The 24650-nt window shown below is 44.7% G+C and overlaps 2 protein-coding genes across 3 annotated transcripts; both read left to right on the forward strand.

Moving 5' to 3' along the window:
* The first annotated feature begins 483 nt into the window (after positions 1-483).
* On the forward strand, positions 484-11951 carry LOC115581437 (tripartite motif-containing protein 16-like). Of its 2 annotated transcripts, XM_030416498.1 has the most exons (3): positions 484-1450; positions 6101-6114; positions 10073-11951. In XM_030416498.1, exons 1-3 carry the CDS (start codon positions 484-486, stop codon positions 10757-10759), a joined length of 1668 nt encoding a protein of 555 aa, XP_030272358.1. In that variant the 3' UTR covers positions 10760-11951. The 2 variants fall into 2 exon arrangements, with proteins under 2 accessions (XP_030272358.1, XP_030272359.1); XM_030416499.1 differs by lacking the exons at positions 484-1450; positions 6101-6114 and having other exon boundaries at positions 9080-11951.
* A 10245-nt stretch (positions 11952-22196) lies between these two features.
* On the forward strand, positions 22197-23989 carry LOC115581435 (tripartite motif-containing protein 16-like). Its single transcript, XM_030416496.1, has one exon. The coding sequence runs from the start codon at positions 22197-22199 to the stop codon at positions 23862-23864; it is 1668 nt and encodes a 555-aa protein (XP_030272356.1). The 3' UTR covers positions 23865-23989.
* Positions 23990-24650: the final 661 nt, after the last annotated feature.

Genomic DNA, 24650 nt, shown 5'->3' on the forward strand with positions numbered 1-24650 from the left:
ATACAGCAGCTTGAATCTTTATGAGAGTTCAGTTTGATCACTCCCGACTGTCAGTCAGCTGTTTTTAACCAGGAGAAGAAAAGTGAACAGAATCAGAGAAATATCAGCAAAGCCTGAGGAGCCAAGAAACATTTTACAACTACAAACTTTGATGTTTTCAAGTGTGGAGCAGGTTTTAACTGAGGCTCTGTTGTAAAAGAGGGAACAAAGTTCAGATTGACAGAGCTGCTCCTCGTCCTGGAATGAACCAAAGGTCGATAACCGTTCCCTCTTCTTCCTCCTCTCACATAGCAGCTCCAATCTGTCACTATATTTCCTTGTTCCCTGCCCTTCATATCTACACTTTTATGGATGGGTGTAAGCCGCGTAACTTAGCTGACAGACCTCATTCGCTGCACAAACACACGTGTTCAGATCAGAGCTCAGGCTAGTTTCAGTTATCAGGAAGTGAAGCTCAGACGGTCGTTGACACTGAGAGGTGAAATGGCGCAGAAAGCAGTTCAGCTGGACCGAGAAACAATTTCTTGTCCAATCTGTTTGGATCTACTGAAGGATCCGGTGACTATTCCCTGTGGACACAGCTACTGCAAGAACTGTATTAAAGACCACTGGGACACAGAGGATGAGAAGGGGATCCACAGCTGCCCTCAGTGCAGGAAGAGCTTCACACCGAGGCCTGAGCTGCTGAAAAACACCATGTTAGCAGTTTTAGTGGAGGAGCTGAAGAAGACTGGACTCCAAGCTGCTCCTGCTGATCTCTGCTATGCTGGACCTGAAGATGTGGCCTGTGATGTCTGCACTGGGAGGAAACTGAGAGCTGTCAAGTCCTGTTTGGTCTGTATGGTTTCTTTCTGTAAGAAACATCTTCAGCCTCATCATGAATCTCCTGCCTATGGAAAACACAAGCTGGTGGAGCCGTCAGAGAAGCTCCAGGAGAACATCTGCTCTCGTCACGATGAGGTGATGAAGATGTTCTGTCGTACTGATCAGCAGTGTATCTGTTATCTCTGCCCTGTGGACGAACATAAAGGCCACGACACAGTGTCAGCTGCAGCAGAGAGGACTGAGAGGCAGAGAGAGCTGGAGGGGAGTCGACACAACATCCAGCAGAGAATCCAGGACAGAGAGGAAGATGTGAAGCTGCTTCAACAGGAGGTGGAGGCCATCAATGGCTCTGCTGATAAAGCAGTGGAGCACAGTGAGAAGATCTTCACCCAGCTGATCCGTCTCATGGAGGAAAGACGCTCTGATGTGAAGCAGCAGGTCAGATCCCAGCAGGAAACTGAAGTGAGTCGAGTCAAAGAGCTTCAGGAGAAGCTGGAGCAGGAGATCACTGAGCTGAAGAGGAAAGACGCTGAGCTGAAGAAGCTCTCACACACAGAGGATCACAACCAGTTTCTACACAACTACCCCTCACTGTCAGCACTCAGTGAGTCTACACACTCATCCAGCATCAAGATCCGTCCTCTCAAGTACTTTGAGGATGTGACAGCAGCTGTGTCAGAGCTCAGAGACAAACTACAGGACGTCCTGAGAGAGACATGGACCAACATCTCACTGACAGTGACTCAAGTGGATGTTTTACTGTCAAACCCACAACCAGAGCCCGAGACCAGAGCTGACTTCTTAAGATATTCACATGAAATCACACTGGATCCAAACACAGCAAACACATATCTGTTATTATCTGAGGGGAACAGAAAAGCAACATACACGAGTCAACAACAGTCTTATTCTAGTCACCCAGACAGATTCACTTACTGGTGTCAGGTCCTGAGTAGAGAGAGTCTGACTGGACGTTGTTACTGGGAGGTGGAGAGGAGAGGAGGAGTTTATGTAGCAGTCGCATACAAGAATATCAGCAGAGCAGGGAGCTCAGATGAATGTTTATTTGGACACAATGACAAATCTTGGATGTTAGATTGTTACACAAACTGTTATTACTTTTATCACAACAAAGTCAGAACTCCCGTCTCAGGTCCTCGGTCCTCCAGAGTTGGAGTGTACCTGGATCACAGTGCAGGTATTCTGTCATTCTACAGCGTCTCTGACACCATGACTCTCCTCCACAGAGTCCAGACCACATTCACTCAGCCTCTCTATGCTGGAATTTATGTTTATGGTTATGAATCCACTGCTGAGTTCAGTAAACTCAAATAGTCTGAAGTCATTTCAGGGTCAGTGGGTTAAATTGTGTGTTTCATTCCTTCAGACTTGTTGTGTTTCCATCATTGTTGCTGAGAGCTGATTGTTGTGGCATTTCTTCACTGCACACAGATCAACCTGTCAATCAAACATTGTGGGCGGTACTTTGCCGCCTTCTTGTTGTTGTGTAAATGTTGGACTTTCTTCAGGCGGCGCTCCTTCCTGTGTCTGTTCAGCCACGGAGGCTCTCGCTGCTCCTGATGACTTCACTTCACATGATCATAATCAATAAGGAGATGCTTCATTATTTGCTTGTACATAGCTGAGATTCTGCTCCAACACACTGATTGTGTGGATGAAGTGAATCTGATCATGAAATCACTGAACAAGAGTGGTTTAACAGACTTTACTGATATGTTTAATATACAAGTTATTAAAGGGTGTTTGTCCTTCACTGTTTTATGTAGTCATATTTCTTCCACAAGGAAACTTCTCACTTGTAAATATTCATAAACGTCTGATTTCAGTAGGTTATATAGTTTTGATAAGTTCTCAAAAATCTCTATTCCTTTATCTGTAACTATCTGATTATCAGTCAAGCCTTTACTTAAACCGTTTTTAAAAGTATTGTCATTTAAAGTTGGTTTAAATTCCCTGTCCATTTATAATGTTGTGAAAAATTGATTTATGTAATTTTGCAAGAATTGAAGTGAGTAATTTATGATCTACATTTAATAAAGATATTGGGCGATATGAGGCACAATCTGTTAGTTCTTTACCTTCTTTATGAATTAATGTGTGTTGAGTTGAGCTGCAGGCCGCGCCCATGTCTGTCTGAGTGCATCAGGTATGGGTACGTCTCCCAGCCTGCAGGCAGCTGATTGAAGGAACCAGGTGAAGGTGATCTGGTCATCAAGATGTTTGGAGGCACTCGCTCACAGGACAATGAGGAGTGAGCAGCGTGTGAGAGAAATGGTTGGAGAGTCTGGACTTGGGAAAAAGAGACTGCAGGACTAAAGTTTGGTTCGAAGAAGGAGCCGGTGAGCTTTCAGTTATGTGTCTGTGCTGCCTGCACTGTGGGCTGTGGACTAATTATGTGATGAAATGCAGGTTAAAATGTAAAGTGTTGAATAAGTTATGTGATTAAAATGCAAGTTAAGATGTTCTATATTTAATAACAAGTGGGTTGAAAACACAGTTAATAACGTGGTGTATTCAAGCTGAAAGTAAGTTGATAAATAATGATGTGTGTATTTACGGAAGTTAAAAGCTGACAAAGTTTGTAAGGTTAAAATCATCATCAGATACTGCTTTAAAATGTATTTAATTCATTTTGGGTGTTTAAGTATGGGTATTTTCCTCTTATTTTCAAGACTAATTTCTAGTACTTTAAAAAATTAAGTATTTGATTTTGGGTTATGTTGATTGATTATGGTTTCTTGGCTTAGGGGAGACTGGGGACAGTTGCAACACTTTTCACATTAATCTCAGTTACTCAGAGACTATTTGGACGAGGCTCACCAAATCTTTACATATTAAACCTACATCTGTCTGCTAAATGCCCATACCATTTAAAGATGGCTACACATAACATATCAATCACAATATTTATTTGAATAGAGGAATTCAGACGTTGCAACCGACCCCAAACCTGGGGACAGTTGCAACACGGATCAGGGACGGTTGCAACATATCAAAAAAACATTAAATTTCACTAATTATCTTCTGCTTTTTGTCTAAATAAGCACACTATACAATGTTTAATAAGTTTTGTTTTGTGTAAAACATAGGCCTACCTCAAGTCAATGTGCAGATGTTACCGAAGCTATAAAAACTCAATATATCATTTTGGGACAAAAAGAATGGAATAATTTGCAACACAAAAAACATTTATTAAACATGTGAACAGACAGTGAACTGTTTTAGTGAACAAAATTCTCATTGTTTTAAAGCTCCAGTGAATATAAACTTTGACTTTAAGTTTTATTAAAGGCACAAAAATGTTTAGAAAATAAGAGAGCAACACTCGCCTGTCCCCAAAAAATCTGCTGCCTTGTGAACAATTCCACCAGCTCCTGAACAATTCTGTAGAACCCAGAACATTTCTGCTGGCTCACAGAGAGAATTAAAAAAAAAAGGGAATTCAGTCATTTGGAGTCACAGTTGTGACATGTGTAGACATCAGCCCCAGGTGTGCAATCTTTATGTGTCCAGGACTTGCACATCCAGCACTGCAGCCACACTTCTCTGGATTTGGAGAAACTTTCCAGGCAGACGATGCAGACATCTTCTTCCCCTTCAGAGTCTGATTCTTCTCTTCTTTTTCTTTGGTTTTCTTCACACTTTTCTTTGTGGTTTGCTTTTCTTCTATTCTTTTTTGCCTTCCTCTGTACAGATTATTATTTAATCACTATATGACAAGTTTATATGACACATACAACATACAACAATAACTAATTTCTCATGTTTGCTCCACAAGTTATTTGGGGAATTATTTTGTTTATCATTAGCATTAGTTTCTCATTGTGGTTGCCTGTTCTGTTCATCATAAGCAATGAAATATATGAATTGTGCCTATTTTGAACTAAAAATCTTCAAAAATACAGTTATGTGGTCTGTTTTGATATGACTAGCTTAATTAGCATGGGGACAGTTGCAACCGTCCTCATGGTATCAGTCATGACAAAACAGCATGTGCTAGCTAGGCACATTGACACTGACGCATGTAAACCATGTCATTTGATAGTCAACAAAATAGTGATTCAAACTAGGTAGGTTTGGATTAATTCATACAAAAGATCAGGACAGTATGACAAAAACACAGCTCATGAAAAAAGCTACTTTCATACCTCCAAAACAACTTTGTCTTGATAGAAGCAGGACCAGATGCTCAATATGGCCTCTCTCTTCTTGGTGGGCAGAGGGTCTAACTGAGCATGTGCAGTGAGTGTCATCACTCTAGCATGTTTCTGATTGGAGAAATGAGGCTTGTTGCAACCTTCCCTTGTTGCAACTGTCCCCAGTCTCCCCTACATTTTTCCTGACCTTCTATCTGTGTTTGTGTTTAAGGTTTTTCACCTGGTATTGGCCCTGGCAACTTCTAAATAAAAAGAAAGAAAGCTGAATCTTGGTCATTGACAATTCTGTCTCCGTTATTGACTTAATTGATTATTTTACTTATTTTAATGCATTGGCATTACATTTGGGAGGGAGGGTGTGTTGTGAGGCAGATGTCTGTCATGTCTGCTGTATCCTCGTCCAGTGGAGCTGCTGTTCTGTCATAAACCTAATATACTGTTCAATATTTGCCACATAACATTACTTTAGAATTATTTTCATGATTCATTTATCAATTTTTGTGTTCTCAGTTCATAGGTCTCTAGTGTGAAGTGTGCTAAACAACACACATACATATGAGGCCTACTGTGGATTATTATGGACTACTGTGGCAGTGGATTATTGCTCTGAATGGATTATTGTTAACTCTACTGAGTTAGTTGCGTCTTTCTTTACCACATTTATTAGAATATTTATTGTGACAATATAATTTGGACAAATTTGCCTACATTCCTACAGTTTAGTTATGTTTTTGACGTATTAGTTTGTTTTATTTAAAAGAATCATAACACACATTGAAGTAAATTTAATGTACACAAAACTATATAGGACCATTAGTTCTGCACACAGATTATAGTTTAAGACCATATCATCAGTTAAGCACAAGTAGTCCACTTTGTAATACCTGTGAAATATACACAAAATATTCCCTCAATATCACAAAGTGCTCATCAGTCATTTATCTTCATTCAGTTTCATTTATTGACATATAGAGGATCCCCATTGTTTATCTTGTATTATCATGTTCTATCAGTTCAACTTGCTTGGTGGGTTAATTTAAGATGTTTTATTTTAATTAGATTTTCACGACTCCTGTTTTCCTCTCAAAATGTAATAGACTGTAGCATCTTTGTTGATCACCTAAAAGGCTTAGGAATCTATCCATTGTAGTTTGACAAAATAGGGGCCCCCAAAAAGCATCTTGCATAGGGCCCCCAAACAATGTCGACCGGGCCGCCGACTGAGAACCACTGGCAGGTGTCGACCGGGCCGCCGACTGAGAACCACTGGCAGGTGTCGACCGGGCCGCCGACTGAGAACCACTGGCAGGTGTCGACCGGGCCGCCGACTGAGACCCACTGGCGGGTGTCGACCGGGCCGCGACTGAGAACCACTGGCGGGTGTCGACCGGGCCGCCGACTGAGAACCACTGGCGGGTGTCGACCGGGCCGCCGACTGAGAACCACTGGCGGGTGTCGACCGGGCCGCCGACTGAGAACCACTGGCGGGTGTCGACCGGGCCGCGTCTGAGAAACACTAGCAGGTGTCGACCGGGCCGCTGACTGAGAACCACTAGCAGGTGTCGACCGGGCAGCCGACTGAGAACCACTGGCACGTGTCGACCGGGCCGCCGAGTGAATACCACTGGCTGGTGTCGACCGGGCCGCCGACTGAGAACCACTGGCTGGTGTCGACCGGGCCGCCGACTGAGAACCACTGGCACGTGTCGACCGGGCCGCCGAGTGAATACCACTGGCTGGTGTCGACCGGGCCGCCGACTGAGAACCACTGGCTGGTGTCGACCGGGCCGCCGACTGAGAACCACTGGCGGGTGTCGACCGGGCCGCCGACTGAGAACCACTGGCGGGTGTCGACCGGGCCGCCGACTGAGAACCACTGGCACGTGTCGACCGGGCCGCCGAGTGAATACCACTGGCTGGTGTCGACCGGGCCGCCGACTGAGAACCACTGGCTGGTGTCGGCCGGGCTGCCGACTGAGAACCACTGGCGGGTGTCGACCGGGCCGCCGACTGAGAACCACTGGCGGGTGTCGACCGGGCCGCTGACTGAGAACCACTGGCGGGTGTCGACCGGGCCACCGACTGAGAACCACTGGCGGGTGTCGACCGGGCCGCGTCTGAGAAACACTAGCGGGTGTCGACCGGGCCGCTGACTGAGAACCACTGACAGGTGTCGACCGGGCAGCCGACTGAGAACCACTGGCAGGTGTCGACCGGGCCGCCGACTGAGAACCACTGGCAGGTTTCGACCGGGCCGCCGACTGAGAACCACTGGCAGGTGTCGACCGGGCCGCCGACTGAGAACAACTGGGAGGTGTCGACCGGGCCGTGACTGAGAAACACTAGCAGGTGTCGACAGGGGTGTCAGCCATGCCAGCAGTGGACCCGACCCAGCAAACGCAGAGTCAGCTGCTGCCGCTAGAGCTAGGCCTCCAGAGCCAGACTTCGGGGAGCCAGGACGTGGCTGGTAACGTTGCTTTCTTGGTGGGGGCACTTTGTAGGCAAGGCGGGTTCCCCAGAAAGGGTCAGCAGATGGTTTGCCCGGGGTTGAGACTGAGGCCTTGGCTGGTAGCAGGGCTGGGTCTCCAGATTCGTCATAAAGTCCTGATACCATTGAATTATTTCCAGGCCAGTAAATGCTGGGTCCATTTTCTGGTCAGTTCGTTCTGTCATGAAGTTAAGGGAAGTAGGAGGTGGACCCAAACGCAGTTACTCTCAGGAGGCAGGATCAGGGGAAACAAAGGGCGAGCTTTATTGAAACCAAAGCTGAACTAGTGCAACAAACAAAGGGAGACAAAACTAGACAAAAAGGACAAGCAAATTAGTAACGAAGCTAAAACAGCTAAACAAAGTGCAAAGAAAAAAGACAAAGTTCAAATCAAACATCGGAAAACCAGAAATCTAAATCCAAGAAACGCATACAACTGGGAGACTGGAGACAGAAGGAACTCGGGAAGAACATCACATATCAGAAGCAACACCAGAAAGAAGCAACCAAGACCGAGGGGGAAACAAAGACTTAAATACAGAGACACACTGATGAGAGGAAAATGAGCAGGTGAGGAGAGAGAGGAAGGAGGAGGGAGGAGGCCAGGTGAGGTAACGAGGGGGATGCACAGAGGAGAAAACACTGACAGACAGAGGGAGACAAACTGCAACAGGGGGAATACACAGGAGACACAAGAGGGCATAGAATCAAAACATATGACACAAGAGACACAACACAAACACACTGAATCATGAACCATGACAGTTAAGTAGCAAGAGTGAAGACACAACTAATTTTACAATCCCAAATGTTTCATACATAACCTCTCTGCTCTCCTCGGCTTCAGTTGTTGAGTCGTCCAGCTCCACCCTTGTCCATATATGTTCACTTCTGGATCTAAAAATCAAGACGACAGCGACTGTGAGGCCAAAAGCCTTAAAATGGTCGTTCCCAAACCAACAGATGACGTCACAGTTCACTAAAAACTGGTGTGATGAGTTTTGTTTCAACACGTCTGAAGCTTGAAATGCTGCTTTGGCTCAGGATGAGATTCTGACACTCAACTGTTTTGTCACGAATGCTTCAAAGTAGATCATTAACTGTGTGAGACAACTATTATACAGCAGCTTGAATCTTTATCAGAGTTTAGTTTGATCACTCCCGACTGTCAGTCAGCTGTTTTTAACCAGGAGAAGAAAAGTGAACAGAATCAGAGAAATATCAGCAAAGCCTGAGGAGCCAAGAAACATTTTACAACTACAAACTTTGATGTTTTCAAGTGTGGAGCAGGTTTTAACTGAGGCTCTGTTGTAAAAGAAGGAACAAAGTTCAGATTGACAGAGCTGCTCCTCGTCCTGGAGTGAGTCACAGCTCCATCAGCCCTCCCTCTTCTTCCTCCTCTCACACAGCAGCTCCACTCTGTCACTATATTTCCTTGTTCCCTCCCCTTCATATCTACAGTCTGTGGATGGGCGTAACTGAGCTGACAGACCTCATTCGCTGCACAAACACACGTGTTCAGATCAGAGCTTAGACTAGTTTCAGTTATCAGGAAGTGAAGCTCAGACGGTCGTTGACACTGAGAGGTGAAATGGAGCAGAAAGCAGTTCAGCTGGACCGAGAGACTTTCTCTTGTTCCATCTGTTTGGATCTACTGAAGGATCCGGTGGCTACTCCCTGTGGACACAGCTACTGCAAGAACTGTATTAAAGACCACTGGGACACAGAGGATGAGAAGGGGATCCACAGCTGCCCTCAGTGCAGGAAGAGTTTCACACCGAGGCCTGAGCTGCTGAAAAACACCATGTTAGCAGTTTTAGTGGAGGAGCTGAAGAAGACTGGACTCCAAGCTGCTCCTGCTGATCTCTGCTATGCTGGACCTGAAGATGTGGCCTGTGATGTCTGCACTGGGAGGAAACTGAGAGCTGTCAAGTCCTGTTTGGTCTGTATGATTTCTTTCTGTGAGAAACACCTCCAGCCTCATTATGAATCACTTGCCTATGGAAAACACAAGCTGGTGGAGCCGTCAGAGAAGCTCCAGGAGAACATCTGCTCTCGTCACGATGAGGTGATGAAGATTTTCTGTCGTACTGATCAGCAGTGTATCTGTATTTTGTGCTCCATGGACGAACATAAAGGCCACGACACAGTGTCAGCTGCAGCAGAGAGGACTGAGAGGCAGAGAGAGCTGGAGGGGAGTCGACACAACATCCAGCAGAGAATCCAGGACAGAGAGGAAGATGTGAAGCTGCTTCAACAGGAGGTGGAGGCCATCAATGGCTCTGCTGATAAAGCAGTGGAGCACAGTGAGAAGATCTTCACCCAGCTGATCCGTCTCATGGAGGAAAGACGCTCTGATGTGAAGCAGCAGGTCAGATCCCAGCAGGAAACTGAAGTGAGTCGAGTCAAAGAGCTTCAGGAGAAGCTGGAGCAGGAGATCACTGAGCTGAAGAGGAAAGACGCTGAGCTGAAGAAGCTCTCACACACAGAGGATCACAACCAGTTTCTACACAACTACCCCTCACTGTCAGCACTCAGTGAGTCTACACACTCATCCAGCATCAAGATCCGTCCTCTCAAGTACTTTGAGGATGTGACAGCAGCTGTGTCAGAGCTCAGAGACAAACTACAGGACGTCCTGAGAGAGACATGGACCAACATCTCACTGACAGTGATTCAAGTGGATGTTTTACTGTCAAACCCACAACCAGAACCCAAGACCAGAGCTGACTTCTTAAGATATTCACGTGAAATCACACTGGATCCAAACACAGCAAACACATGGCTGTTATTATCTGAGGGGAACAGAAAAGCAACATACACGAGTCAACAACAGTCTTATTCTAGTCACCCAGACAGATTCACTGACTGGTGTCAGGTCCTGAGTAGAGAGAGTCTGACTGGACGTTGTTACTGGGAGGTGGAGTGGAGAGGAGAAACAGTTAGTGTAGCAGTCGCATACAAGAATATCAGCAGAGCAGGGAGCTCACATGAATGTAGATTTGGATACAATGACAAATCTTGGAGGTTATATTGTTTCACAAACAGTTATAACTTTTATCACAACAGTGTCCACACTCCCGTCTCAGGTCCTCGGTCCTCCAGAGTTGGAGTGTACCTGGATCACAGTGCAGGTATTCTGTCCTTCTACAGCGTCTCTGACACCATGACTCTCCTCCACAGAGTCCAGACCACATTCACTCAGCCTCTCTATGCTGGAGTTTATGTTGATTATGATTCCACTGCTGAGTTCAGTAAACTCAAATAGACTGAAGTCATTTCAGGGTCAGTGGGTTAAATTGTGTGTTTCATTCCTTCAGACTTGTTGTGTTTCCATCATTGTTGCTGAGAGCTGATTGTTGTGGCATTTCTTCACTGCACACAGATCAACCTGTCAATCAAACATTGTGGGCGGTACTTTGCCGCCTTCTTGTTGTTGTGTAAATGTTGGACTTTCTTCAGGCGGCGCTCCTTCCTGTGTCTGTTCAGCCACGGAGGCTCTCGCTGCTCCTGATGACTTCACTTCACATGATCATAATCAATAAGGAGATGCTTCATTATTTGCTTGTACATAGCTGAGATTCTGCTCCAACACACTGATTGTGTGGATGAAGTGAATCTGATCATGAAATCACTGAACAAGAGTGCTTTAACAGACTTTACTGATATGTTTAATATACAAGTTATTAAAGGGTGTTTGTCCTTCACTGTTTTATGTTGTCATATTTCTTCCACAACTTCTCACTTGTGAACATTTATAAAAGTCTGATTTCAGTAGGTTATATAGTTTTGATAAGTTCTCAAAAGTCTCTATTCCTTCATCTGTAACTATCTGATTATATCAGTCAAGCCTTTACTTAAAGTTTTTAAAAGTATTGTCATTCAAAGTTGGTTTAAATTCTCTGTCCATCACAATCTGTCTCATAAATATCAGATACTTTTGAATATCCTTTGGTTTTGTAACTTTTATCGTGTTTCTTATACATGTGTTCTCAATTTTTCGGGTGTCATTGATAGTTATGTTAGCAGATATATACATATTCCAATATTTACCCATTTGTTGAATTTCAATTTCTTTCCACTTTGCTACTGAGGAGTTGCATAACCAGACGGTGAGCGGTTTGACTAGAGCAGCGTAGTGATAATTCATTAAATTTGGGAGAGCGAGTCCTCCGTGTAGTTTGGCTGTTTTGAGCATCTTGAGTTTTATACGAGGTTTTCTTTCTCCCCAAATAAGTGTATAAATCATTTTAACAGTTTTGGGGGTTTTTTTGGTATATAAACTGGCAAATTTTGAAAGAGGAATAAAAATCTTGGTAAAATGTTTGTTTCCATAATCTCATTTCTCTCTGTTATTGTTGGTGGGATCAGTTTCCATTTTTGTAAGTCTTGTTTAATTTGACTCTCCAAAGCCCCAAAATTATATTGATGAAGCTGATTAAAGTCAAATTGTCACCCCGCAGTATCTCCATTTATTGTGTTGCCATTTTAGGTTATATGTAGATCTGATAGTTTGTGATATTGACTGCCCAACTATCATTGCTTCTGATTTACCCATATTTAGTTTATAGTCAGACGTTGCACTGTGTTGTTTTATTTCCTCCATAACTACCTCCAGGGATTGTGATATATTAGTTAGGTAGACGATCAAATCATCCACATATATATTGCTAATTTGTGCTCTTCTTGTCCCAATAACAGTCCTTGTATTTTACAGTTTAGTCTCATTCTCTCTGCAAATGGTTCCATGGCCGAAATAGAAATCAGTGGGGAGAGAGGGTCTCCCTGCCTTGTTCCCTGAAAAAGACTGAAAGAATCTGATATTATACCATTTACTCGTATTCTTGTCTTAGGTGTATTAAATATCATTTCTAACCAGCTGATTAATGTATCATTGAATTTAAGTTTTTGACACACCTCAAATATAAAGGACCAAATGCTTTTTCTGCATCTAGCTTTAAGATAATCATTTGTTGTTTTGTCTTTAAAGACTTTTCTATTATATTCAAGGTTCTTCTGACGTTTATCCCCCAGAGTTCTATTGGGGACAAAACCTGACTGATCAGGATTTATAATGTTAGGAATAATGGATTTAAGTCATGTTGCAAGAATTGAAGTGAGTAATTTATGATCTACATTTAATAAAGATATTGGGCGATATGTGGCACAATCTGTTAGTTCTTTACCTTCTTTATGAATTAATGTGATAACAGCAGAATTCCAAGTATCTGCATATTATCTGTTCTCCAGAGCCAGTTAAAGGTTTTACATAGCAGAGGTCCTAATAAAGCTTGAAATACTTTGTACAACTCATTTGTGAATCCATCACTTCCTGGACATTTCTCATTTTTTATTGTCTTTTTTATGATATCATACAATTCTGTCTCTGTTATTGACTTAATTAAATGATTGTTTTGATCTTCCGTTACTTCTGGCAGAGTCATAGGTGTAGAATTGCGTATGGACCGTATGAACGTGTCCACACCAATATTAAGGTTGAAGGGAAATAAATGTGCCTCATGCGGCACACAAAGGGTTAAATCCTTTCCCACTTCAGCACCGCCTCCCAAATACATCTTTGAGACAGGTGTGTGTTCTGATTGGCTGAGCTCCCTGTAGGCTCCTCCTCCTCCTGTAGGCTGTTGAAGGTGTTTCACTTGCAGACTTTGCAGAGTTGATGAGAGGAGGTCGACACTGTTCTCATGCAACACATGTCTGAGGATGTCGGGCAAGAAAAGAAAGGTGGAAGACATTAGAAGCTATTTCACCAAACAAAGTGTAAGTCACCTGAGGAAAATAGTCCCCCCTCATAGGCTGCTGCTAATGAATGCAAAACATTGTTTCCAACCGTTTTCTCACTCTTTATGGTGATTGATTTGATGTATCAGACAGGGTGGAGTGGCAGGGTCACAGCAGCAGGTGGACTTCAATAAGGACATGATGGTTCATTTAATTTGAAGTGTTAGCTAGTTGTAATATTAAAATTAGGCCTAGTGAATACTACTGATGTTCTTTGAGATGTCAGTCGTGCTGTGTCACTGCTCATAGCATCAATGTTTTATTGATCAGGTGACAGAGGAACCCCGGACAGGTTGTAGCTCATATAGGGAAGATTCAGGGCTACAGGTAAATTTGACATGGTGCTATACTAAATGTTTTACTGCATATGTTTGACTGCTTATATACAGCAGGTAATGCATCGTACAAAGTTAATGTCAGGCTGGCATCATGTGTTGTTTCATTAGTGTGCTGCATCAGGGAGAGGCCAGGTGGAGTTACAGGTGAGACCTCAACATAGTAAAACAACAAAGTTCAGATTGACAGAGCTGCTCCTCGTCCTGGAGTGAGTCACAGCTCCATCAGCCCTCCCTCTTCTTCCTCCTCTCACACAGCAGCTCCACTCTGTCACTATATTTCCTTGTTCCCTCCCCTTCATATCTACAGTCTGTGGATGGGCGTGTTGGGTTTAAATCTGTTAAGAAATGAGACACGGACACGGAGATTGTCTTTCTAGGCAAAGGGGAAGAGCAGAAGTCAGCACACAAAGTCTGGGCTCCTGAGTTCCAATGAGCTGCTCTCCCCAAGCATCTTTTATTCACCTACAATAGGGCGTAAGCGTATATGATTGGCTCTTTGACAGTACATATGAGTCATACAGTTGTTATGCATGATGGAGAAGTACACGTACACACTTTCGGACCTACGGCCTTCAGCATATATCCTTCACACAAACATTCTTATGATGTCCACCATCAGTTATTCACACAAGATGCCATTCGAGGCCTTGTGGTCCCGCCGGAGGGTGAGTGTGTTTCTTTGCAGTACTTTTCCAGGAGCTCGGTACATTTCCACAAACATATAAAGGAAGACAAGCAGGTTATATCAATGCAATGCAAGAAACTGATAATATAAGCATAATTTTTCCAACATTTCCCTCCTGTTTATCAGTTTTATTGCTCGTACTTTTAATTCGTCAGGTTATTATCTCTTGTCGCCATTTTCGATAATACCTTCATTGGAAAAAGACGAGGCGTAAAACATTTTTACACTCGGGAATCAGCATAAGGTTGAGGATTAACAAACTCATACCTTTGGGATAATAATTGCATTTGCACAAAACTTTGTTGAACCATTTTCTCAAACATCGATCGTGTACAGGGTATCACACAAGAGATAAAACAGAGGAACAACAGCATGACTACAAACACGGGTACCAATGCCTTTAGGAGAACCTGCCACCAGGTGCCGTTAAAGAATCCAGTCATCCAGTCCGGGAGTGGGTCGGCACCAGGGGTTTGCTCCAGCACATAGCTTTGGAGATCGGTCAGGTTTTGCAGAGCTTGGTAGATATCTCCTCCGTCCGTCATGCCGTCAGGGATGTAGGTACAACATGTTTGTCCAATAACTGCACACACTCCTCCTTGTGATCCTGTTAGCAAGTCCAGAACAATCCGATTCTGCATCACCTTGCTCTGTCATCCTAATAGGACAGGGATCAGTTGTTTTCTTCACTGGGGTTTGAGACGGCCCTGCCGCTATATAGCAGAGCCCCCTTTGTAGCCCAGACTTCCCCACTATCCAGTTGAGACAGAGGTAGGCTGCAGTTTGCAGTGGCTGAGGTGGATCCAAGTTGTCCTTTCTGCAATCTTTACTGCTGTTGGTGTTGTTAGCAGGACCTGGTACGGACCCTCCCACCGTGGGCTGGACCAACATTTTCTTTTGATGATTTTGACGAATATGTAGTCCCCTGGTCTCACTCTTTGGCTGTCCTGTGGAGGAGGAAGAGAATCAGAGGGCAGTAAATTTGTTTTGGCAACATCTTTTTGGTCCAACAGTTTTCTCATGTGCTTTGCCAATGTTGTCTCTTCCTCAGACACCTCAAGGTCTTTTGAGAAAGCAGGGAGTCTAAATGCTCTACCATGAACTATCTCAAATGGGGTTAACCCTTTATCGGTCAGAGTGATTCTCATGTACAATTTCACTAGATCTAAGCAGTCAGGCCATGGTCTCTTTGTTTCTTCCATGCATTTCTTTAACCGAGATTTGACAGTCCCATTTGTTCTTTCTACCAGACCTGCACTTTGAGGGTGGTAGGCACAATGATTTTTTAGATTTATTTGTAAGTGTTTTGCAACTTGACTTACAACTTGGTTTACAAAATGTGCACCATTATCACTGTACAATATTTCGGGGATCCCATACTGTGGCACAATTGTTTTGCACAATGCTTTTGCTACTGTCAGTGAGTCTGCAGCTTTTGAAGGTATTATTTCAACCCATTTTGAATATGCATCAACTAGTACTAAACAGTATTTGTATGGCCCGCTTCTGTTTAGTTCTATGAAATCCATGTGCATAGTCTGAAAAGGTTCAGTTGGTTCTGGGAATTGCCCTCGTTTTGGTCTTACATTGCCCTGTGGGTTGTGTTTTATGCAAATTACATCTGGGTTCTGCAAAAGTTTTTTTAGTAGGAATTCTGTCATCCCTCCTGTTGAGACATGGCAAGGCCCATGACTCAAAATGGCGGCAGCTTTGTACAAGTTTTTAGGGAGAATAGGTTTGTAAGCCTGTGTATACAGTCCTGTTTTGTCTGTTTCAGCGCCTTGTTTGACCCAATACTGTTTTTCATTATCAGGAGCAGAGTTCTGCATATCACGGAGGACATCGAGAGTGATAAGAGGGTGTATTGCCTCTGCTGAGTATGTGTCAGAATTGCCAAAACATCCCGAGGACAGGCTTCCCTGTTGAGGTTATCATCCCCCTTCGTTTCCACTGTGTGACAATCTGGGCTGTCATTGAGGAAAGCATCACAGTCTTCGTCATCATAGAAAAATGTGTTCGCTCCTTTTCCTCCTTTCCCTTTCTTATTCTTGGAGTCTAAGTGTTTGGTTGCATGGCGGACCCACTGCATAGTGGTAGGAACATCCGCGGTGTCAAATTCAATGAAATGTTTGCGGACCGAGCCTGCAACATCTGGGTGTAAGCCATGCATGATGGCATGTTTGAATTGTTGTTGATATGCATCAGTTTTATTTTCACTAAATTCTATACCACTATTAGCGCGAAACACGGGTTCTAGTCGGGCCCTGAAATCCTCAGGATCCTCGTCTGGTTTCTGTTTTATGGCAGCTATGCGAGAGTAGTTCGCGGTGCGCGCAAAAGCAGTCTTCACTCTAGCTGCTGTCGCATCGAGAGCCTCTTTATATTCTCCCGTCAGCACTCCATCGGCTGGATATGCAAACACTGTCCCTGCACCATTTCTTCCTGTGTAATTACCCTTTACCCTCTCCCATTTAATTTTCAATGAAGATTGCATAGCTTCCCCTGCTTCCTGTCCATTCAAGCAGTAGGAGTCTATCAGCTCTCTCATACATTTTATCCATTCCTTTGGATCATCCTCCGGTGGAGGAATGCCGGCTACAGCATTCGCGGCCTCCGCGAGGGTCCAAGGACGAAAAACGTACAGGATTGGAGGCTGATCCTCACCCCCCGCCTGAGGATTGGCAACTTGGATCTGGGGAAACACTTCTTCAGCTATCATATTTGAAGATTTTTTCTCTGGTGGTCCTCTTTTTTTAAGTTTGACAGTCAGGCTGGGGCTTCCAGCCGGGCTGTTTGTGGGGGTGTATCTGTTGGGTGCGTGGAGGAGGCCTACTGGTCGCAACCCATGACTAGGGCCCCTCCTATCGTTCATTTTTTCAGTTTTAGGAGTTGGCACCTTTGGGTACAGAGGCGGCCAGTGGGACAAATGGGATGGTTTAGCTGCAGATGCCAATTTAGGCTCTGGAACTGGCTCTGTAATGTTTTGTTGCTCTGGAATGTTTTGTTCGACCGGCGCACTAGCCACTGGCACGGATGGGGGAGGTTCAGGCGCTTGCCTGCAGTTTGTCTCATTGTCTTCTTTGTGCACAAAAAGGATTTGGCTTTTCTTAGCTTCCTTTTTCACTTCTTTTTGCTTCTTAAGGTTATCCTGTCTGGCTTTAGACTGTGTTAACCATCCTTGCGCTATGCGGAGCTCGTCAGCTCTTTTTTTCATGCTTTTTCCCTCGCTTGGTGATGAGACTAGTCTCCAAGCGGGATATTAAATCCTCTATTTCTCTTACTTGTAGGCGGCCTGTAAATCCATACTTTATTTTCCATTTATCTAGATACTTGACACTTTGAGGATTCCAGTGCTTCATATACTTTTTATCACCTGTACTGTCTTCATCTACAGTTTTACGAGAATTCTTCCCACCCATTATATGCAAATTTTCGTTTCAGTGATCGTTATTTTTAATGCTTTTCCCTAGTCTGCGTTGTTTTTTATGCCTTCTCTTCTACTTCAACAGGCCATAGACGTTCGTTAACACCGATAAGGCTTCAGTCTGTGCTGCTGCTTCAAAGAGAAATACTACTTAAACTGATTTTAATTTTGTTTCTATTTTACTTTACCTAGGAATTTGCAATATCCTGTTTCTAAATGTAGGGTGTTTTTACTCACAAGAGAAGGTGATATGATTTTTCCTCAGTTCTCCGGTCCCGTCTCCTTAGTTTCAAAGTCCGGATCCCGTCAATCCAACGCTGTTCAGTTGGAGGGGACATCTCCTTCAGGCCACCTGTTGGGGTCCTGCCCGTCGACGGGCTTCGGTTTGTCGTCCTCCTTCTGGCAGAGCTGGGTATGTTGGGATCCGGGTCACGGCACCAAGAAATGTTGGGTTTAAATCTGTTAAGAAATGAGACACGGACACGGAGATTGTCTTTCTAGGCAAAGGGGAAGAGCAGAAGTCAGCACACAAAGTCTGGGCTCCTGAGTTCCAATGAGCTGCTCTCCCCAAGCATCTTTTATTCACCTACAATAGGGCGTAAGCGTATATGATTGGCTCTTTGACAGTACATATGAGTCATACAGTTGTTATGCACGATGGAGAAGTACACGTACACACTTTCGGACCTATGGCCTTCAGCATCTATCCTTCACACAAACATTCTTATGATGTCCACCAAATGTTATTCACACAAGATGCCATTCGAGGCCTTGTGATCCCGCCGGAGGGTGAGTGTGTTTCTGCACAGTACTTTTCCAGGAGCTCGGTACACTTCCACAAACATATAAAGGAAGACAAGCAGGTTATAGCAATGCAAGAAACTGATGATATAAGCATAATTTTTCCATCATTTATGCAGAAGAGATGCAAGGACAAGAAAAGGAAAAATTAAGCACTAAAGCTCTGCCTACAAAGGAAAGCTCAGACATTTGGGCAGGTGGTTACGTGCCCCATGCCCGGCTTCAGGATCCCAAAGCTCTCCAGAGCGCAGCCTGCACCGCAGACCACCCTCAGAGCTCCACCGGTGAAGACCCCGTGGGTGAGGAGGCCAGTGAACCAGGCCACCACCCAGGATGGCCAGCGACCCCCTCAACCCGCTCAGGGCATGCGGAGGAGGAAGAGGCCAGCCTGACGCACCGGTGGTAAGAGAGGAGTGGGCAGGCACCACTCTTCTCGCCTCAACTGTTTCAATCACACCTCCGTCTCAGTTCGAGGCGGCGTTCGATGGGACCAATTTGCAGCAATGTTCACAGCAGGGACCAGCTCCAACAGAGACAGAGTCCCCAGTGAGGACAAGAGACAAAGTTATGTTCATTGTTCCACACGTGTCTCACAAGCACTGTTAGTTGTCACAATGCAATAAAGTTCTCCCAACTGTCGCAACCAGGCGAAATGCCGAGGGCACAGTTAATGTTAAAAACAAAAACAAAATTGTTGACAACCACAACCTCCCACATGAACCCAGTGGGGAGAGCACTTGCTCCCCAGGTCGGAGAAGGTTAACGGCACAGCAGGTCACAAGAAAATACCAACACACAAACAGTGAGTTGGCCAGTCAGTCCCCTCTCGCAGAGAGTAAAGGAGTGGAGTGCTTGTACAAATTCAGAATCGGTGTTGAGAACGATAAACAAGGGCTACAGGCTTCAGTTCGCTATCGTTCCACCACAATTCAAAGAAATTATTTATTCTCAGGCTCAGGGAGAGTCGGCTCGTATTTCACAAGAAGAGATCCACTCTCTGCTGGTAAAAGGAGCCATACGAATTGTCCCGGCTGGTCAGAGCCAGGATGGGTTTTATTCAAGATAATTAATAATCCCAAAGAAAGTGGGGCGATAAAGGTGTATTTGGCAGCTATTACAGCTTGCCATGTGGGTTTTGATGGTCACACAGTGGGACAACACCCATTGGTGTGTCAGTTTATGAAGGGGGCACAGAGAAAATTACCCTCAGTAAGGTCAATGACACCATTATGGGATCTGCCAACAGTCCTGGAGGTTTTCTAAAAAGTACTCTTTGAACCCCTGGGACAGGTGAATATGAAAATGGTGTCCTTAAAGACTGCATTACTGATGGCCCTGACCTCTGCTAAGAGGGTGGGGGGAATGCACGCTTTGTTGGTGAATAATGCCTGCATGAAAATTGCACCCGATGGTTTAAGTGTGCAACTCCGTCCGAACACAGCTTTTGTTCCTAAAGTGATGGGTTCCTGCATACCTATAGAGCTGAAAGCTTTCAACCCTCCACCTTTTACTCCTGCAGAGCAGGAACGGCTACACACCTTGTGTCCGGTCCGAGCTCTACGGATATATGTGGACGATACAGCAAATTTCAGAAGATCTGATAAGATGTTTGTGTCCTGGGCTAAACCGCATGAAGGAAGACCAATCTCGAAACATAGACCGTCCCACTGGATAGTGGGGGCCATTGCACTGGCTTACACTACTGGTGGCTCACAACCTCCAGCAGGTCTGTGTACACACTCTACTAGAGGATTGGCATCATCCTGGGCTCTTTTCAGTGGAGTCTCAATTCAGGATATTTGTGCTTCAGCCAGATGGTCTTCATCTCTAACTTTTGCTCGTTTCTACAGCCTGGACGTTACAGCACCATCCTTAGCTCATGCAGTGCTGAGTGTAGGGGTAACTGGTGACAAGGGTTATTCACAAGAATAAATCCAGTGTTAGTGCTGGTTAGGGATGTATATCGTTAAGATTTTATCGATATCGATATCGATACCGATACCGATACTCCTTACCGGTACCGATACTTATCGATACTCTTATCGATACTACAACATGTCATTTTGTGTAAAAAAAAAAATAAAGACTTTACAAGATGTCAAAAGATTCAACCTTTTATTACCACAAGTTAATAATAAAGCTTCAACAGAACAGAAGCTATGCAATTACAAATACTCCGGAACAGATAACCAGGACTTTTATATCTGGCGGATGCCAGAGCACAACACAGCAATTCAGCTGAATTTAGCACCGAGCAGACAGGAAGTCAAGTACCAAAATATCAATATAACATCCGGTTACTTTTCAAAATAAAACAGTCCGTGTTGACACCAGCACACAAATCTCAAAAAAGAGACAAACACAAGCTCTTCTACTAATCCTTCGGTCGGGAACACTTCCTATTGTTGTTTTTATGACACATACCTATAACTGCGGTCGCGAGTGATTATGTGATTATCACGGAAACTCCTCGGCCTCGCGACGCTAGCTGTCTATGGTACTGTGCCGCGGCTGACTCAAATCGCAACCGGTGGGTGGGGGTTACCAGACGGCAGACGGTGGAGCAAAACCAGATCGGAGCCGTAACGCAGCAGACAGTATGGAGGGGAAATTCGGGGTAAGCATCACCAAACACTTGGAGCATAGTATGAAGCTAAAGGAGTGCAACGTGTTTGATTGCTGTAACAAAGCGGGTACAGTTAGCAGCCTGGCTAGCAGCCCGGCTAACGCTAAAGACTGCAGCGCCGTGACAGCGGCACCCGGTTTCGTTTTTGCGACGTTAAGTCACGGTGTTTTTTGTTACGTTTATAGTGATTACGGTTGGGTAGACATTCAGAAACCATCCATGTCAAAAACCGATAAAAAAAATCATCAAAATTTTTTTTTTTTTTAAAGTACCGATAACAGTACCGTTTGTCCAGAATCTTAACGGTACCCTGGTACCGACCCAATTAGGAGCCGGTACCAAAAAGTACCGGTCCTCGGTATATATCCCTAGTGCTGGTTCATGGGCTTTTAAGCACTCCAAGAGTCAGTGTATCTCACAGTGAGACACAAAACGAATGCTATGAAAGAGAACTTTAGTTTATTTGCATAACCCCGGTTCTCTAAATAGCATGAGTGAGTGTTTCACCAGACTACCCTTATTGCTGGTTTGAAGCGAGGAAGAGGTGGGCTAAATATTTTGAATGGTGAATGACAGCATGTCAGCCCCTCAACTAAGGAAGGGCGGGTGGCCCGATGACATTCACATCATCAGGGCCAGCCTATGCACTGGTGCCATGTAATAACGAGCTTCAGTTGAGGGCACGCAGGGGCATTACCCAAAGTGAGACACTCACTCATGCTACTTAGAGAACGGGGGTTATGCAAATGACCTAAAGATTCACAGAGCTGCTCCTCGTCCTGGAGTGAGTCACAGCTCCATCAGCCCTCCCTCTTCTTCCTCCTCTCACAGAGCATCTCCACTCTGTCACTATATTTCCTTGTTCCCTCCCCTTCATATCTACAGTCTGTGGATGGGCGTAACTGAGCTGACAGACCTCATTCGCTGCACAAACAGAACCTATTCAGATCAGAGCTCAGACTAGTTTCAGTTATCAGGAAGTGAAAGTCAGACGGCGAGTTCGACAAACGGTTGTTGCCACTGAGAGGTGAAATGGAGCAGAGAGCAGTTCAGCTGGACCGAGAGACTTTCTCTTGTTCCATCTGTTTGGATCTACTGAAGGATCCGGTGGCTATTCCCTGTGGACACAGCTACTGCAAGAACTGTATTGAAGACCACTGGGACACAGAGGATGAGAAGGGGATCCACAGCTGCCCTCAGTGCAGGAAGAGCTTCACACCGAGGCCTGAGCTGCTGAAAAACACCATGTTAGCAGTTTTAGTGGAGGAGCTGAAGAAGACTGGACTCCAAGCTGCTCCTGCTGATCTCTGCTATGCTGGACCTGAAGATGTGGCCTGTGATGTCTGCACTAAGAGGAAACTGAGAGCTGTCAAGTCCTGTTTATCCTGTCCAGCCTCTTACTGTGAGAAACACCTCCAGCATCATTATGAAGCAGCTCCTTTAAAGAAACACAAGCTGATGGAGCCGTCAGAGAAGCTCCAGGAGAACATTTGCTCTCGTCACGATGAGGTGATGAAGATGTTCTGTCGTACTGATCAGCAGTGTATCTGTTATCTCTGCTCCATGGACGAACATAAAGGCCACGACACAGTGTCAGCTGCAGCAGAGAGGACTGAGAGGCAGAGAGAGCTGGAGGGGAGTCGACACAACATCCAGCAGAGAATCCAGGACAGAGAGGAAGATGTGAAGCTGCTTCAACAGGAGGTGGAGGCCATCAATGGCTCTGCTGATAAAGCAGTGGAGCACAGTGAGAAGATCTTCACCCAGCTGATCCGTCTCATGGAGGAAAGACGCTCTGATGTGAAGCAGCAGGTCAGATCCCAGCAGGAAACTGAAGTGAGTCGAGTCAAAGAGCTTCAGGAGAAGCTGGAGCAGGAGATCACTGAGCTGAAGAGGAAAGACGCTGAGCTGAAGAAGCTCTCACACACAGAGGATCACAACCAGTTTCTACACAACTACCCCTCACTGTCAGCACTCAGTGAGTCTACACACTCATCCAGCATCAAGATCCGTCCTCTCAAGTACTTTGAGGATGTGACAGCAGCTGTGTCAGAGCTCAGAGACAAACTACAGGACGTCCTGAGAGAGACATGGACCAACATCTCACTGACAGTGACTCAAGTGGATGTTTTACTGTCAAACCCACAACCAGAGCCCGAGACCAGAACTGACTTCTTAAGATATTCACGTGACATCACACTGGATCCAAACACAGCACACACACAGCTGTTATTATCTGAGGGGAACAGAAAAGCAACAAGAGTGAGTAAACAACAGTCTTATTCTAGTCACCTAGACAGATTCACTGGGTGGCATCAGGTCCTGAGTAGAGAGAGTCTGACTGGACGTTGTTACTGGGAGGTGGAGTGGAGAAGAACAGTTTATGTAGCAGTCGCATACAAGAATATCAGCAGAGCAGGGAGCTCAGATGAATGTTTATTTGGTAACAATGGCAAATCTTGGATGTTATATTGTGACACAAACAGTTATGACTTTTATCACAACAGTGTCTCCACTCCCGTCTCATGTCCTCAGTCCTCCAGAGTTGGAGTGTACCTGGATCACAGTGCAGGTATTCTGTCCTTCTACAGCGTCTCTGACACCATGACTCTCCTCCACAGAGTCCAGACCACATTCACTCAACCTCTCTATGTTGGAGTTTATGTTTCTGACTCTGCTGAGTTCAGTAAACTCAAATAGTCTGAAGTCATTTCAGGGTCAGTGGGTTAAATTGTGTGTTTCATTCCTTCAGACTTGTTGTGTTTCCATCATTGTTGCTGAGAGCTGATTGTTGTGGCATTTCTTCACTGCACACAGATCAACCTGTCAATCAAACATTGTGGGCGGTACTTTGCCGCCTTCTTGTTGTTGTGTAAATGTTGGACTTTCTTCAGGCGGCGCTCCTTCCTGTGTCTGTTCAGCCACGGAGGCTCTCGCTGCTCCTGATGACTTCACTTCACATGATCATAATCAATAAGGAGATGCCTCATTATTTGCTTGTACATAGCTGAGATTCTGCTCCAACACACTGATTGTGTGGATGAAGTGAATCTGATCATGAAATCACTGAACAAGAGTGCTTTAACAGACTTTACTGACGGGACGTGTGAACAAACTGAAGCTTTAAATCATGAATAAACAAACATGAACACAGTCTTTTCTCCTCGTCTTCATTCAGGGTTTCATACAGAGCTGACGGAGAACATGTCAAACTAACATGAGAGTTCATAACTAGAAGAATGTGGGTTTCTTTTTGGTCTCAAACATTTCTCATTTGTTTCTCCTAAAATTCCTAAAAGGAGCAACAGGTGAGACATGACAGCTAGCAACAGGAACCTTACTTGAGACATGACAGAGCTTTATTTGAGACCTCCTTTGAAAACAAAAACGAGCAATACTGGAGCTGTTATGGAGCATATATATCCACACTTATAAAAATGTTGAAAAAAGGCCTTTATTAAAATCACCTTATTTAGTATACAGCAC

Source organism: Sparus aurata, chromosome 5, assembly GCF_900880675.1.
Source record: "Sparus aurata chromosome 5, fSpaAur1.1, whole genome shotgun sequence".
Lineage (NCBI taxonomy): Eukaryota > Metazoa > Chordata > Actinopteri > Spariformes > Sparidae > Sparus > Sparus aurata.

Excerpts from the sequence above, each read along its gene's own strand:
- LOC115581437 (XM_030416499.1), top strand. The coding sequence starts at position 9,083 with ATGGAGCAGAAAGCAGTTCAGCTGGACCGAGAGACTTTCTCTTGTTCC.
- LOC115581435 (XM_030416496.1), top strand. The coding sequence starts at position 22,197 with ATGGAGCAGAGAGCAGTTCAGCTGGACCGAGAGACTTTCTCTTGTTCC.